The sequence below is a fragment of the Balaenoptera borealis genome, assembly GCF_965194805.1.
Source record: "Balaenoptera borealis genome assembly, chromosome: 15".
In the NCBI taxonomy this organism is placed as follows: domain Eukaryota; kingdom Metazoa; phylum Chordata; class Mammalia; order Artiodactyla; family Balaenopteridae; genus Balaenoptera; species Balaenoptera borealis.
Window position 1 is genome coordinate 370,241 of NC_138871.1, and position 17,202 is coordinate 387,442.

General features: G+C 55.1%; 1 protein-coding gene across 2 annotated transcripts in view; it reads right to left on the minus strand.

Annotated features, from left to right (window-relative positions):
• Nucleotides 1–17,202, minus strand: part of SH3RF3 (SH3 domain containing ring finger 3) — a 257,763-nt gene that overhangs the window by 160,617 nt on the left and 79,944 nt on the right. Inside the window, exon 1 of one of the 2 annotated variants that reach the window (XM_082357318.1) lies at nt 6,262–7,175. The exons of the other annotated variant lie outside the window; for it this stretch is intronic. Within the exon in view, the coding sequence (XP_082213444.1) occupies nt 6,262–6,348 (87 nt within the window). The 5' untranslated portion in view covers nt 6,349–7,175. Of the gene's footprint in view, nt 1–6,261; nt 7,176–17,202 lie in introns of those variants that run through there. 2 annotated transcript variants of the gene reach the window in all.

The window sequence follows — 17,202 nt, forward strand, 5'->3', positions numbered from 1 at the left end:
CCGCGAGAGAGCGAGGAGGCGGGAGCAGGACGGGCAGCGCGGGAGACACCCCTCACTAACCCCCGCCCCAGACCGCCGAGACCAGGGGGCGGAAGCCTCTCTCAGACTCGGGCTGCGCTCCTGGGAGGGAAGAATAAGAGACGCCGCTAGAGGGGCAGCTGCCCCTGGACCGACCTCCCAGCCCGGCACCGCTCAGAGCCGGTGGCTCTCGGCACCTCCGGCCTCTCAACTTCAGAGACCTTGATGACGTGAGCTGATGAGTCCCCGATGAGGGCCCAGGGCAGGCGGACGCTCTGACAGGGGAAGACTGCACAGACGTCGCGGCAGCAGCCAGAGGAGCCCTGAGCGCAGCCCCTGGCCCAGGCCGGGGACGTCCACGGGCTCTCTGCAGCCGGTCCCTCTAGGGCCTCCCCGCGCACTCCCCTCGGAGGAACCGCGAGTCCAACACTGCCGTGGAGCCCCCCTCTGGAGGCTTGAGACGTTCAGGAAACAAAATACAATAAAAGGGAAATGAAAGGGAAACGCAACTGGGATGCCTACAGGATAATTAACACAGCCACCCCGTGGGGCGTTCGTGATAATTAAGACAGAGGCCGTCAATCTCACGGCTCCCGACTCGGACGTGGAGGAGCTACGGGATCTCACGCGTGCACAGCAGCCCCAGCTCTGTCTTTCACTGGGATTGACGTGTAGGCGGGCTTTACAGACGCCCTGCTTGCACCAGGCTGCCCACGAGGCTCCCGAGGGGGCTGCCCGTGACCGGGTCTCACTGCCCAACCCCCCAGCAAGTTGGGGGGAAGAGTGTGGACAAGGAACTCACTCAGCCTTTAGACCCTAAGGACGCACCGGTTCTCCTCCCACGCTGCTCCCCGGGCGGCACGTGTTACCAGTGGAGGCCCCGGGACTATCTGCCCCCAGGACAGATACCACGTGCTTTCGTTTGCTGTTGCATCCCTGACCCTGGCCTGGTACAGATCACATGCTCAAAACACCTACCGAACGGATAACCCTGTGGGCTGCCAAGCCAATCCCCGGACTAGGGCCTGGCTGAGGGCCTCGGGCTGGAAGGACTTTTCCCAGGATGGGAGGTCCAGGATCCATGCAGCTCTAAATCCTGTTGTTAACACCGGCCGGGCCCAGAGGACCCGAGGAAATCCCAGTGATCATTCAAAGAGGAGCCAGGCTGAGCGAAGGCTTGGAGATGGAGACCCAGGGCCTGGCCTCCTGGGGGAGACACAGCCGGGTGAGGTCCCTGGAGCGTGAGCGGGCCGCAGGGGGAGAGCGCCCAGCCCCAACCAACCAAGCGTCATGGGATCTGAGAAGGCAGCAGAGACAGCCAGTTGTCCCCCGGGTCCACCTGATCCTCCTGTCGGGGAGAACGTTCCAAGTTTCAAGTGGGGCCAAGCTCACCAGCTAAGAACCTTACCTCCCAGCCTTGCTCGCAAGGAGCCTTGGCCACACGTCAAAATTCCAGTCAATGGAGGCAAGCGAGAGGGACTTGTGCCAATTCTGGGCTGTGTTGTGTTTGGTAATGACATTTTTTTTTTGAGTCTTTATCGAATTTGTTACAACATTGCTTCTCCTTTTTCTTATGTTTTGGTTTTCTGGCTGCGAGGCATGTGGGAGCTTAGCTCCCCGACCAGGGATCGAACCCGAACCCCTCGCGTTGGAAGGTGAAGTCCCAACCACTGGACACCAGGGAAGTCCCCTGTAATGCCATTTAGAAGGAAATTCCAATTCCTGTCCCTCCGCTCCTGTGGCTTGAACAGCATGGTGGGGGTGGGCGGGGGCAGCTTTCCCCGCCAAGATTACACTCCAAGCAAAGGAGGGACGGCCCCGGGTCCTCAGATGACGCCGGGGAGCAGAGCCTGGATGTCACGGGAAAAAAGGAAACTTCATCCTGATTGAGCCGCCATGTTTTGGGATCTTCTCATCAGCAGCTTAGCCTGTATCCTGGCTAATCCGAGGGATCTGAGATGCGATTTACGATTTCTATGCTCATAAGCAGTTTCAAGCCAAAGCGTTCACTCTGACATCGCCGTGGAGGTTGTCCCATGTATACTTTCCTTCTAACACAGATGCTCTCAGATTTACAATTACCTGAAAAGGCACGTGTTAATAATGTATTTAACCAGAACACCCCTGTTTGTCTCCCAGTTTACAAATGTCACCTGTAATGAAGCTGTCACTATATCACACTCCAGCTTGGAGGTCCCCGGGTTTCACCTTTATCGCTGGTTAAATTTTGAGTTCCTTCTTCCCTTTTTCTTATTAAAAGCTACCCTTGGGTCCTGGCTCTTTCTTTGATCCTCTCGTGCTGTTGGTTTCTTCCTTCCTTGTGTTTGGACGCTCGCTTCTCCGAGAATTTATGGAACAGCACACTGCACCAGGTCCCGCACCAGGCTCTGTGCAGCTGCAGGGAGTAAAACATCCCCCACCCAGAAGGTCGCGGAAACGTGCGACTGCGACAAGTGCACAATGTGTCCCCACGCAGGTTGGCGGAGGGCCCACCAAGGGCTGCCCTGTGATGTGACCGTGAGGGCAGGAGCTGCCTTTAGCTGAGTTTCATGTTTCAGCGAGATTAAGGAGGCTTAAAGAGCCAACGTACCTTTCTTTTTCTTCTTCACCTTTTTTCTTCCTGTTCCCCGACTCGGGCAAAGGCTGTCTCTCAAGTGTCTGCTCCACTCTCTCGGGGGCAGATTCCCCCATGCTCCTGCTGTTCTGCTGGAAGGTGGTGAACTGTCAGGGGAGGTGGGATCCGAGGGGGACCCCTGGGCCTGGCGGAGGCGCCCCGCGGCTACGGGCATGAACGGGGCTGTACGGGCAGAGCCACCGCTGCGCCAGGTCAGGGGTGCGGCTCGCGCGAGCTCTGCTCCAGTGAGCTGATACAACCCGATAACAAAACCATCCTGTCGTGAGAAGAAAAAAGCCTCTTCGAATGGCACCCTCCTCTTCGCAGAATTTATGCTTCAGCACTCAATTCACCCTTCCGAGGGCGCGAAGCCCGTGTCTAAGCCACTGTGGAAGTCCGGCTGGAAAGAGAAAAGGGCTCAAAACCCAGTCCCGCGGAGACGCAGGTCGCAGTGAAGGGGGAGAGCGACTCGGGACCGCCCTTAGAAAACGCAGCTCCTGACAGAAGTGGCTCCGTTTCCATTTGGGGGGATGTTTACGGCCCACATTCGTGGAGATGCTGGGAGTGAAGGTAACTGTGCCGGACAGCGGGGGCACTCACACTGGACAGTCCGCACGTGGCCGGGCTCGGGCTCACGCTGACGAGGGTCCACGGGGACACTGCTGGCGGGGCCACGGTCGCCTTCATTCCGTGACACGAAAAGGTCCACCACTCAGTGCGCGCCCTTAGGGCCCGGCCCGGCCCCAAGTCCACTGAGGCCCGCGGGCGTCAAAGTGCCGGCAGCTCCCGACAACACGGCTGTGTCCCTGGGCACCGGCTTTTCAAAGTTCCCAGAGACCGGAGAACGCCTACCGCATTGTGGCCGACACGGCTTCACAACGCTCTGTGTCGACTGCAAGCTCCCTGTTTCTGGTCTGTCTTGGGTGGCAATCTCCGCGTTTCCGGTCTGCGTCTGCAGCAATCTCCCCGTTTCCGGTCTGTCTTGGCGGTGGTGGCCGCTTTCCGGTCTGTGTCCGCCGCAGTCTCCGCGTTTCCGGTCAGTGTGCGCGCTGGTGGAGTCGCAGCGGGAGAAGCCTCCCAGGCGCCCTCGTGCCCCAGTCTCTGGGGCGGGAGGAGGGGCGGCCTCAGATCCTGGCGGCCGGGGCAGTCGGGGCTCAGCTCCTCCCCACGAGGGCCCCTCGGAGCCTCCACACGGAGGAGCGCGGAGATGTCCCTGAGTGGCCTGACGGCGGGCGCCTGCCTGCGCTCCCACCCCCCGACCAAGGGGATGGCGCATCGGCTCCATGAAGAGGCGCCTGGTGTCGCGTGGGCGCCAGCCGGAGGGCGGAGGAGACACGCAGATCCAGGAGCGGCGCAAGGCACTGCCCACGCGGGAAGCGAGGCAGAGACGGGCGGGGCAGGGCGGAGCCGGACGGGGCGGGCTGGGTTCGCTCCAGCCTCGCGGACCCGGTCCCCAAAGTGCACCGGACGGACCCTGCTCCCCCACCCCTCGCGGGATGACCCAACCCAGGACGACCTCCAAGCCGGCCCTGTGTTGGTGTTACATTCCCGCGCGGGAGCGCCGACAGCCTGGTTCCTCGCCCAGGAGCCCCTGCTCCCCACGCACCGTCATCACAGGTCCCGGCGGCAGACCCTGGGCCGGTGCTGGGCTTTGCTTCCCACCCACCCGCATGGGGAGGGGTGCTCTGTAACGCCCGGTTCACAACGAAAATCACAGTTCTTCTGACAAGTACGGAAGGGTGAGGTAGAAGGTCAAGGGGAGCAGCAGCCAGCTTCAGAGCCCGAGTCTCCCCTCATCCCGGGGCAGCAGGGTGCCCAGCCACGTGCGGAGCAGGCTCTCCGCTCAGCCCTGGCTCACCCACCAGAGGTCATCAAATCCATCCTCCCGCATTTCCCAGGAACACCAAGAGGCTAAAACTGGTGGTACGTAAGGAGTTTTTTGTCTCTTAATGGAGAAGCCTCTAGGGAAAAGATTCGTAGAGGATGCTAAGGCAAACAAGTGTTCCAGGAGCCTGGACGTGGTCCTAGAGAAGGCAGACGCTTCTAAGTACAGAAGATGGCCAATAAGGAGCCCACCTCACCACCAGAAATACAGGTCAGATGGGTGCAGTGAGGACATACCCTGCCTGGCACTTGCACACAGCCCGCTCTATATCGCATCGGATGGAAGTCAGATCAGAAAAGTCTAACCCTCGTGTGACGCCTTCTCTCCCCTGCTTTGCTTCCAGAGGACCCCCTTTATCCTGACTCACAGTCACTGTCACCCCTTCGTTGTCAGGACCGGCCGCTTTCTCCTGAGCACCTGGGCTGCACCCCTTACAACCCACCGGGTCCTCACAGCAGCCCTGTGAGGCTGGCCTTTGTTACTGATGCTCTGCAGGCAGGAAGCTGGGGCACAGTGCAGTTCGGTAACTCGCCCGGGGCCCAGAGGTGGTGAGGGCGCTAGGCGGTCTGCCTCCCAAGCCCAGGGCACACCCGCCACTCACGCTGCTCCTGAGAACAATGCGACCGCTTATCTAGCTGCTACCTCGAGCCACGCACGCCAGGTAACCTGATTACTGCTCACAGGAACCCTTTGAAGTGGGAGTCATAACTACCACTTTTTAAGTGAGAAAAGTTAAGAGGCAAGCCAGCTCCAGGATGTCATGGGGCTGGTTAAGAGGGGGCCAGCTCTTAGCTCTTCATCACCACCCACACCGGAGAGAGGGGGGCCCCCAACAGAGCCCTGATCCTTCTCTGTTTAGTGTGGAAGGAAAGGGAAAGGTGGATCGTTGACCATTAGGCTGGGAGGATCCAGACCTGTGTTTGCATTTATCCAGTTTAGAGAAGAATTCCTCATTTTTCCACTTTCTGGGAAGACACGCCCAAACTGCAGGCTGACTGTGAGAAGCTCCTAGTCACATTTTGGACAGTGGTTACCAAAGGAGGGTGTGACGGAGTCCCTGGAGGGGTCTATTTGGTGGCGTGCATGCCCAGGTGCTCCCCGCGGGGGATGAGGGGCTCCCCCTCAGCCCCAGGACTGTCCTGGCCTCGACCCAGGGATGCTCAGCCAGTCATATGTCCGACACGTTCCACCCAGCCTCCTGCGGGAAGTCCACTCACCAGAGCCTGCATTATGGGGTCAGCGGGGCCTTGCACTAGGATCTCCAACCACCTTGGAAGAAGGCCTGGGTGTCAGGAAGGAAAGCAAAGGCTTCCCATCAGCATCTGTCCTTTTTTCAGGAAGGGAACTAGGGGTAGATGGTTCCTTTTAGGCCCTTATTTCAGCCCACACTAACCACCACATTATCTTTACTTTTTAAAACATCATTGTTTCAATGCTACCAAAAAAAAAAAAAAAAAGTAATACAGGAAGGGAAAAATAAGGTATTTGTAAATATCCAGGTTAACAAAAAAATAAGTTTCCTTAGGAATCCAGCTCTGAGGGCCAGAAGGGAGACCCGCGTTAGAGCAGATCCCAGGCCCTGGAGGAGCTTGGGGGTGGCTGTGCATCAACATGCTTAAGGGCCTGGCTCTGCCACATCCCAGCCACCTGTGCCTCCGTCTCATGTGCAAAATGGGCATCTTAAAGCGCCTCTCTCCCAGGGATCTTGTGAGCCTAAACGAGGGTACATCCCTCTGTCGCTCACACAAGTGCCTGGAAGCAGCAAGTCCGATGCGTGGTTCCATGTTGGTGTCAGAAAGCGAGATGTGACGTGTCCTCCAAACTTGTCCATATCACACGACACACAACGTATACACAGGCGAGCTCTGTGGAAACAAAGACCTTAGCCGGTAAATCTGATGAGGACAATTTTTTTTTTCTTTTTTCTTTTGGCCATGCTGCATGGCATGTGGGATCTTAGTTCCCTGACCGGGGATCGGACCCCGTGCCCCCTGCAGTAGAAGCGTGGTATCTTAACCACTGGACCATCAGGGAACTCCCCAACATATCTTTTGGTATTACGTGGCAGCATCAGTTACAAGACGGAAAGGGGGAAACGTCCTGGTGCAGCTTTGCTCCAAACATATTCTGAGTGCTAGAGAGCCAGCCGGCTACGTGCCGTCGTGCCCACGGGAAGTCCCTTCTCGCCTTCACGCTCCCGTGTGACTTTAGAGTGCAAGTGGGTAGACCCTGGGCGCCAGTGCCCATTCCTGCGGCGCACCTGCCAGGAAGCAGACCCAGGGGAGGTGGCCGCTCCAGCCAGCCAGGCTCGGCTACACTCGCGGCCCAGGGCCCACTGCCGCGCAGCGCTCCCACGCGGATGGGGCAGGTGAGCAAGGCTGCACTTGCCCTCTGCTGGCTGCCATGCCAAGGCCTGGCTTCACCGTTCCTTCCCCCACGAGAATAGCTCAAAGGAACCCAGCGGTTTCCGATCATTTATTATGCATGGCAGGAAATGCTTCCACAGGTTCGTGAGGACGCGATTAACATCCCACGTAAATTCAAGAGCGTGGTATTCCTCGCCGCGGCCTGCTGACCCTGGGATGCTGTGAGACCCGCTGAGCAGAGAGGCGGACGCTCCCACCTCCTGCCCGGCTGATTAAAGCAGGTCCTGCGCACCTCGGGCGGCCAGCCCGCTTAGCGCTGCAGGGAGAGCTGGGAAAGGCACCCCAGCACCAGTGGAGGCACACGCCTCCGTCCAGCAGGGGCTGAGCCGAGGGAGCCTGGGCCCTGTGCGTGGGGGCGGGCTGCTGGTGGGCCGGCTCTGCCTCCCTCGCACACAGTCTTGGGAGCGGGCAGGGCTCAGCGGCGCCGTCAAGGACTTTGTGCTGCGCCTGCTAGAGGAGCTGCCCTTCATCCGGGCTGAGCTGCAGGCGCAGAGGAGCCGGCTCGGCCTTCACAACACCTGCCGCAAGACCGGACTCGGCGCTGTAGGGCGTGTGCTCCTGTGAGACAGGGACAGCACGGCACAGGGCACACGGCAGGTAACTGGCTGTCCCCACCCCGAGCCCAGAGAGGCCACGGGAGCCAGAGCGGGCAGGACGCAGGCAGGCCGAGGGGGGCTCCAGGCCGCAGCCCTCTTCGTAAAGAGCCTCTGCTGCCGCTGTTTACAGTCAGCCTCGGCCAAAACACAGGCCAGACCAGAGCGCTCGGAGGGTCGGCAGACATCACACCATCTTCTCACTGCAGCTGGAGGGAAAGTCACCGTCCTGGACCCGCTGCCACCCCACAGGCACCCACAGCTCAGTGTGGACGGGCTCAGCCCCAGTCCTGCCCGGGCCCAGATGGCCACGAGGCCGCAGGGAGGGCCAGGGAGCCGCAGTCCCCCCCAGAGTCTTAACAAAAGACTCTTAAGAACTGTTGTTCATATTCATTCACCTGCTGAGTGTACACTGGCACCTAACATGTACCAGACGCAGTTCTAGGAACTGCTTACACGTCAGAAACAAAACAGAAAACGTCTCTGCCCCGTGGGAACACACATTTCAGAAGGGGAGAGAAATATACAAAATAAGCCTTTAGTACCTGCGGCACATTGAAGACAGCGAGCCCTGTGGACCGAGCATGCCAGCAAGAGGATCGGAGAGTCAGCACGTACGGGCCTCACAGTTTAAGTCGGAGGGAGAGACCTTGGAAGGGACGGGGGAGACCTTGGAGGGGCCGGGGGAAACCCTGGAGGGGTGTGAAGCCTGCAGCTTCCGGGGACACACTCCAGGTGGGGAGGACGGGCCGCAGGCCTGGTGAGGCCCCGCCTTTGAGAAGTCCTCTTTTCACACTCAAGTTGATTTCCTTTTTTTTCTTTTCTTTAAAAAAAAAACTATGGAATTTAAAAAATATATTTATTTATTTATTTAGGCTGCACTGGGTCTTAGTTACGACACGCAGAATCTTTAGTTGCAGCATGCAGACTTCTTAGCTGTGGTATGCGGGCTTTAGGTCCCTGACCAGGGATCAAACCCGGGCCCCCTGCGTTGGGAGCGTGGAGTCTTACCCACTGGACCACCAGGGAAGTCCTTCAAGTCTGTTTCTTTAAGAAGCAAAAGGGCAGAGAGAAAAGGGGAGGAAGAGGCAGGAGCAGCTGGGTGGCTTTGACTGATGTCAAATTCGGGCTCCCGTGATGGCCAATTCCTGGCCCTTGCTCCGCCCAGCACCCCGGGGGGGCGGGAGGAGGGTGCGTGCTCAGTATGGAGAGATCTCAGCGTCATGATTCCCGATGCTTAGGGCAGTGGAGCTCCAGACGTACAGCATGGCCTTTTGGTTTATCTTCTGTCATCTTGGAAAGAGCACCTTCCTGTGCTCAAGAGAAAAGCTGAGGAGTCCTTTGTAGATTCTGGTCCAAAGTCAACCACAGACACTGTGAAGATTCCAAATCCCTGGCTTTTCGCATGGGCTTGGGCCACGAGCTGACCCTCAGCACCACCTGTACTCAGCACATTTATCGGGGCTCCCATGATAAATACTGCCCAAGGTGCTAGTGACCGGCGATGAGGGACTCAAAGACCCTTCCAGAGGGTTCCCAGCCCCAACACAGAGCCTGTATACACACACACACACACACACATACACACACACAGCTCTTGAGGGGGTTGGGGCGGTGGCATCTGTTGTGCGTCTGTGTGCAGATCTGAAGTATCCACCTTGTTCCATCCATCACCCACCCACTTCGTGGCTACTCCTCTGTGCAGGTACTGCGTGAGGAACCGAGCGTGTAACAGTGGCAGGGCGGACACAGGCGCCCTCTCACAAAGTCTGTGATGAAGATGGAACATTTATTTATATGATAACACACAGAGCTTACAGGACTTGAAAAATCTACAGGATGAAAGTCTTGATACTTCTGAGATACGCCAAGATGAGAAAATGAACGACAAAAGTAAGGAAAGAGACAGAGACATGGCACAAGGAGGAGTTTGCCGTTTCTCCTTAGTTTTACAATAACATTTGAAATCAAACCCACACCGAGCTGGGCAGGCTGACCGCACACATTCCAATGTGACAGAAGCTGGGCAGAGGATGCTTTCCGGCACTTTCCATCAGGGAAACTCCACAGCCCGGAGCGGGAGGAGACAGACAGTTGGTACAGGCCACATGCAGCTCATCACGTACTCGCTTTGAAAATCTTTTAACCATTGCTTCCTCCGGATGAAATTAAACACTTCTTAAGGGCCAAGAACCTGAAGGCATCCCCGTCTCAAGGCCTGGTTCAGTGACTGGTAATCCGAGAACCCACTGGACCCAAAGCTGAAGGTTCCCCAGAGAGACTCCTGGACGCCATTCACTTTCACATATCCCTCTTCTTCTGTTTGCTGAGCGGCAGACACCACAAAACCGCCCGAAGACGGGAGAGCGGGAGGGCTGAGGTGGAGGCTCCTGCGGTCTGTTTTCCCTTCCTCTGCTTTCTCGCGTCTTGGCTGTAAATCAGGCTGAGCGCTGCCCTCATGCAGCCCGGGAGGCTGTGAGCCTCTCTGCCGAAGCTCCCCTGAAGCTGCAGCTGGTGGGAGCTGTCCCCCAGACTCATGCGGATCAGCCCCCATCTCGGGAGGAGCCCAAGGAAGGCGGAGCGGCGGGGGCGGGGGCAGGCACGGGTTCTAGTCTTGACCTCTGGGGCCATTTGTTTTTTCTCTCAAGGCAAAGCCCCCAGTGATCTTCATCCACTGGAAAAGTCTTAGTGAAGAGCCCACCTGCTGATCAACCCGACTGTTTGGGCCTCATGGGGACCTGGCCTCAGTGCAAAAGCCTTTTCCCCAAGAGTTACTCTTTCCTCAGAAATCTCCAGATGGATCCACTAAGCTTGGTGGGGGTCTGCCAGTGACTCGGCCTAGAAACTGGGGACACTGGCGAGCACTGGGTGGGGGTGAAGTAGCAAACAGATGCACAGAGACGCCACTGAGAGCAGAGAACCAGGAGGGAGAGGAACAGCCTTGGGAAGGAGAGGAGCGTGGCACACAGAGGTGTCTTCCCAGGGCATTTTGTGCCCATGTGAGGCGCTGTCACATTCCTGCCCCCAAAGTTACGTTAGTCTCTCCGGTTCACATGCACAGAGATTTGGGGGCGAGGAGAGCCATGCTGCCAGGCCGCATGACGGTGGGCAGCTGGGAGCCTAATGTGGAGAAGCGTCCCATTCCCACACCCCATTTCTGGACTTTCTTTCTGTTAGTACCGCGGCAGAGGCACCCTGGACAACCCCCCTCACTGAAACAACTACAGTGTAGATGAAAGAACACTCCATCTTTGAAATGCATCGCTGGGACTGGAGGCTCACAGCACCACCTCAAAGCGTTCTTGGAAAAAACTAACACAAACAGGTAGGTAAACAAACTGTTCTAATCAAACGGTTTACAAGAAATTCAGGGGATGGTGGAACACGACAAACAACAACACAGGATGCAACCAGCAAAGTCAAGAATGGGGGACTCTCCAGGGCAGATGACCAGGTCTCTTCCACAAATCAATGGCGTGAAGAGGCAGCGGGGACCTTTAGAGGTGACAAGAAATGGGAGAGACATAACCTGTGCCATGTGTGGGCCTTATTTCAGACACTATCAGGGAAACTGCATAGGGACTGGTATCAGGGAGTTATTATTCATTTTGAAAGATGTGATCATGCAACTGTGGTTACTTTTTTAAAGACATCATCAGTCACGGATACACACTGAACTGTTTAGGGGTAAAATAACAGAATTTGGTAATTTGCTTTAAAAGATCCCCCCCCCAAAAAAAATGTGGAGGGAGATATGAAACAAGATTGGCAAATGTTGATAACACTGGGCACGCAGGGGCCATGGTACCAGACTGTCCGAGATCGTCACTGTATTTGAAAGTATCCGTAATTACAGAAGAAGAAACACCTTGCTCAGATTTCAGGAAACAGAGGGTTAGAGCCAGGGGCCAACAGAGGGGCCCTGAGAGGCAAGCACCATGGTGGTTTTCACCACGAGGTTTCTGCTGAGCCGTCCTGAGGTTGGCAGCGGGTAGGCTGGGACGCTCGGACGGGAGTCCACCAAGAGCCCCTCGTGGAAGCAGAGATGAGAGGCGTGCTGGCTGCCCTCAGGGCCAAGGACCTCCACTCAGGACTCGCCAGCGGACTCCGCCGAGGTCTGTGCACAGGACGCTGCGTCTAACTCGGGGACTCCAGGAGTATAAGGGTGGTTTAATGTAGGATGATTACGCATTTCTCCCACTGAGGACTGAAAGGGAAAAACCATGTCATCTCAAAAGTTAAAGGAAAATCATTTGATAAAATTCAAAGCTGACTTATGATTTTAAAATAACCTCTTAGTAAGCTGAGACCGAAGAGAATTTCCTTAACCTGGCAAAGAATATCACCAAAGCCCCAACAACTACTATAGTCCTTCACGGGGGATCTTGAGCACATTATCTTTAAGCCCAGGAACCAGCCCAGGATGCTTTTCTATCCCCTCCTATCCACCACTGCACCAGAGATGCCATCAGACAGACGAGAAGTGATGGAAACGAAGAAACAAAACTATGCTCATTTGTAGATGACATGATTGTCTATGTAAAAACCCAAAAATACCAGCCAGAAATTACTGGAATTAGTAAGAGTTTGGAAAGGTTATTGGATACAACCACTAATATACAAAAGTCAATTGTTTTTCTATACACAGTCAACAAGCAGAGTACATAAGTTTTAAAAATACTTTATATTTTTGTTGCTATTATAAATGGTACTAGGATAAATTTAACAAAAAATGTGCATTCTCTTTATGGAGAATATTATGAAAGTTTATTGAAAGATGTTAGAGATCGCCTAAATAAATGGAAAGAAATACTATGTTTTTGAGTAGGAAGATTCAGAAGATTCAGATTACAGAAAAGCTGTAATTTTCTCTCAAATTGGTGCATGGTTCAAATGCATTTCCGATGGAAATCTCAGCAGGATTTTGACAAACTGATTCAAAATTCATATGGAACAGCAAAGTTCCTTGTCCTGCTAGACATCAAGGCTTTAAAGAAGTTATAGTAATTATTAAAACATAATGGAATCAGGAATAGACAGACGGAGGGGACTGAGCCAGTCCAGAAACAGCAGCACACAGAGAGAGGCGATCACGAGCGTGGGCACTCAGCAGGGAAAGGCCAGGCATTTAATAAAGGGTGTTGGCAAGATCGGATTATCTACATGGGAAAAAAATGGTCCTCTACCTCATACGATATACAAAATTATTTCCAGCCGAATTACAGTCTTAAATGTGAAAAGCAAAACTATGAAAGTTTTAGTACCTAATCTAAGGATCTAAGGTAGGAAAAGACTTTTAAAATAAGACACAAAACACTGACCATAAAATGTGTTCAACAAAACTAAAACTAAGAAAATTTCTCTTCATCACAGGACCCTAAAAAGAAAGGAAAAAGACAATCCACAAGGTGGGAGAAGATATTTACAACCCATTTCAGAAGCAAGTATTAGCCCCCAGAATACATAAATGAGTCAGCGGTTAGAGTGCCAGGAGCCGTCCCTGCCCTGCTCTCACCTGCTGGGGTCGGGTGAGACGTTCCACCTGCCCCTCAGCTTCCTCACCTATGAGGCAGGCACCACCGTAATAGAAACTACTTCACTGGGAAGGATGAAAACAGTTAATGCATCCAAAACTGCTGAGAACAGTGGCAGTAAACACTAGACGAATACTGTCTACCTGTCTTCAAAGAAAAGACAGGTAATTCCAACAGGCATTGAATAAAAGACAAACACGAATGATGCATAAGTGCATGAAGGGTTCTCAGCAGCACCGGTCACTGGTCATCAGACATTTGCAAATTAAGGCACACAACATGCCATTTCAACCCACCAAGTTGGCAAACATTGAAAAGTCTGACAATAGCAAGTGTTGGCAAGGGTGTAAAAACAAGCATCTGTCTCCACGGCTGGCGGGAGAGAAAGTGGTGCCCACAGCCCTGCAGGCAGGCCCAAGAGCTCAGCCCAGGGAGTCGCAAGCAAGAACACACTGCCTCGGGGACATCGAATGCCCAAGGGCTGTAAGGAGGATGACGTGTGACATGTCAATCACGGACGCCCTCCAGTGGAAACGCTGGACGCCTGAGGTGAGGACACGGCGAGTCCTTGCTGGCAGGAGCAGGTCACGGAGAAATCCGCAGCGATTCTGAGTACAGAACGTCCAGTCAACCAGCCAGACCCTGTAGAGACACTTCCGAGTCCTTGAGTGGCTGCACCCGAAGGAAACGAAGGAAGGACGGCAGGGCCTCTGGTCCTGCGGCTCCGGCTGCGCAGACACACCCTAGCCTGTCCCGCTGTCAGTCTGTAAAGTGTGCGCACGGGAACCGGCTCTCGTGTACCATGTGTCTCACAACAAAAATGCCGCTAGAAGATGAAGACTTGCATCGCTAACTTAAGCACCACACATGTTTCAACCCTCGGAGCTTTTCGCCAGGAGTGGTTTGGAACGAAGGCCAGGAGGTTCATGGTGGGATCAGGAGGGGCGGCCGTGGGAACCACAGGCCCGACACACAGCTGCAGGCCTGGGGCTATGGGAGGAGCAGGGCGGCCGCCTGGCCTGGGCACTAGGTCGGGGGGGGGGGGGGGGGTAATGGCTGTTTTTAATTGTTTTATTAAAGTGCCAGCACGTGGACACTGGGACACGCGTGCGCCACAGGCGGGTGTTCCCGGGCAGCAGACTGGAAGTCCGTATAGAAGAGAACCTTCCAGCCGACAGAGCTGAGGAGGGAATGGGCTGCCTGGAGGTGGCGCGTTCCACAGGTGTCTGGGACCCAAGCAGACAGGAAACGGCGCTCTGGGGACTGCTGTAAAGGAGGCCGAGCCGCTGGGGGTGGGGGAGGGGAATCCCAGGAAGTGAACAGGGTAGGGGGTCCCTGAGACCCACCTCAAACCAGAGATGCTATGATTTCTTGGCTTGCTCTGTGTGGACTGACCCACCGTGACTTCGGCGGTGCCAGCTGGGGGGATGGAGTGAGGCGCTGATCTGTACGGAAAACGAGACCAAGCGCTGCTTCCGAGCACAGCGAGGAAGTGTGGCCAGCAGCCCCTGCACTGACCTCCAGGGCCTAGTGAGAGTCATCACACCCTCTGTCAGCCTCCGGGAAAAACAAAACCAAACCACACACACAGCTTAAAACGTCTCTAAATGCAAGCCAAGGCCTGTCCCAGGACAGACTTTCCTTGCCAGGTTCAGTGATTGCACCTTCCTGTATTAACCGTTACATTACTTAGAAATGGGGACAGAGAGGATCTGGGGAGGCGACATCTCTCCTGCTGCTTCCAGGAGAAGACGTGTCAACACACGTGCTCACAGAACCACGTGGAATTCAAACTCGCTGCACGGTGGGGAAGAACCATGCCGTGGAATCAGAAGTAGATTCGGGCGTCTGGACACCCATCCTGTCCTCAGCATCTCCTTTACCACTAGAACGCATCCACAGCTTCGAGCAAGTCACTCAGAATAAAGGGTCAGCTTTGGGCTTCCCTGGTGGCGCAGTGGTTGAGAATCTGCCTGCCGATGCAGGGGACGCGGGTTCGAGCCCTGGTCTGGGAAGATCCCACATGCCGCGGAGCAGCTGGGCCCGTGAGCCACAACTACTGAGCCTGCGCGTCTGGAGCCTGTGCTCCGCAACGAGAGAGGCCGCGATAGTGGGAGGCCCGCGCACCGTGATGAAGAGTGGCCCCCGCTTGCCGCAACTAGAGAGAGCCCTCGCACAGAAACGAAGACCCAACACAGCCATAAATTAATTAATTAATTAATAAAAAAAAAAAGGGGGTCAGCTTTGCCTTCTTAAAATATGACCTTTAAAAGAACTTACTGGCACTTTACATACTAGTTCACAGATCATCAATGTGGTTTTCCTTCCAAGGTACGTGGTGGCTTTAACCTTCATCATTACTTTATTTTAATTTCTTTTTTAAAATAGATTTATTTTATTTATTTATTTTTGGCTGCGTTGGGTCTTTGTTGCTGTGCGTGGGCTTTTCATTAGTTGTGGCGAGCGGGGGCTACTCTTCGTTGCGGTGCGTGGGCTTCTCATTGTGGTGGCTTCTCTTGTTGCGGAGCAGGGGCTTCAGTAGTTCTGGCTCGTGGGCTCTGAAGCACAGGCTCAGTAGTTGTGGCGCATGGGCTTAGTTGCTCCACGGCATGTGGGATCTTCCCAGACCAGGGATCGAACCCTTGTCCCCTGCATTGGCAGGCAGGTTCTTAACCACTGTGCCACCAGGGAAGTCTCCCTTCATTATTATTTTAAAATCTAAAAGATAAACCCAAACCACTTCACACCCACAAGGAGGGCTATGACCATAAAGAGACCATAGTGACCACTGGCACAAAGGTGGAGAAACTGGAACCCTTGTACTTTGCGGGTGGGAATGAAAAATGGTTTGGCCACTTTGAACAACCGTCCGGCAGTTCCTCAAAAGACTCAACAGTTACCACACACTCCAGCAATTCCGCTCCTAGATCAGTGAGGACGTTCGTCCACACGCGACTTGGACAGGAATATGCACAGCAGGACTCGCCACAAGGGTCCAATGAGAGCAGCCCGAACGTCCACCGGCTGACGAGCATCAGCATGAACTGGTGAGCGCCTCCACGTGACACATCACGACTCGGCCCTCAAAAGAAGGGGGTGCTGACACATGCGCAAGCAAGACGAACTCTGAAAATACTAGGCCAAGCGAAAGAAGTCAGACACAAAAGGCCACATACTGTCTGGTTCCATTTATATGAAATGTTAAGAATGGGCAAATCCATAGAGACAGAAGGCAGCTGAGTGGTCCCGGGGGCTGGGGGACAGGCAGAGAGGGAGTGACGGCTACTGGGAGTGGGGTTTCTTTCTGGCATGACGAAAATGTACAGTGGTTAGTGGCATTAGTGGTGCTGGTTGCACGACTTTGTGACTATACTAAAAACCACTTAAAAAGATAACATATAAACTTAAAAACTGAAAGGTTAGCACTCTGAGCGCTTTGGAGACCTACGCTGACAACAACTGCTGACACACGTAAACCAGGTCCGTGGTCTAGGCCAGCGTCTCTAGGCCCATCTCTCCTCCGGACTTTCCCGCCGCTGCAGGAGGGCAGACGCAGGCACCCTCGTGCCCCGCACTCCCTCCGGCTGCTGCTGGGTAGCTCCCGGCCAGACCCGCGGGCAAACCCCACGGGCGTCCAGGGCACTGGCCCTGGGGCAGAACCACATCCGGGCCGGGTCACACTGGATGCTGCTATGTTGGGGGCTTTAAGTTTATCCCCCGCTACCACCACGTATATTCTTCCTGGGGGGTGAGGGGCCACAGATTCCTAGCAGAGAATGCACTTGGGGTGCTGATTATTTTACATCTCACTGAACTCTCCTTGGGGTGACATGTCCTACGTGTGCCCACGTGTGTGCCTGTGTGGCTTTTTTTTCCCCCACGTCCCCATTCGTGCAGCACACACAGAGCCCAGAGCTGGAGTCTCTCAGCCTCTTCTTCAGGGCACCCTCCCCGGTGTCACCTGGCTTACAGGTGCCTGCACCTGGGTCAGCCCTGACTGAACACCTGACGACCTGCAGACCAGGACCTGATGAGCCGGAGGGTCCTGATGGCCCTCTGGCCCTCCTTCCCCTTCAGAAATACAGGCCCCGCCTTTCCTTCCAACGCATCCTCCAGGGAAGCCTAGGCCTCC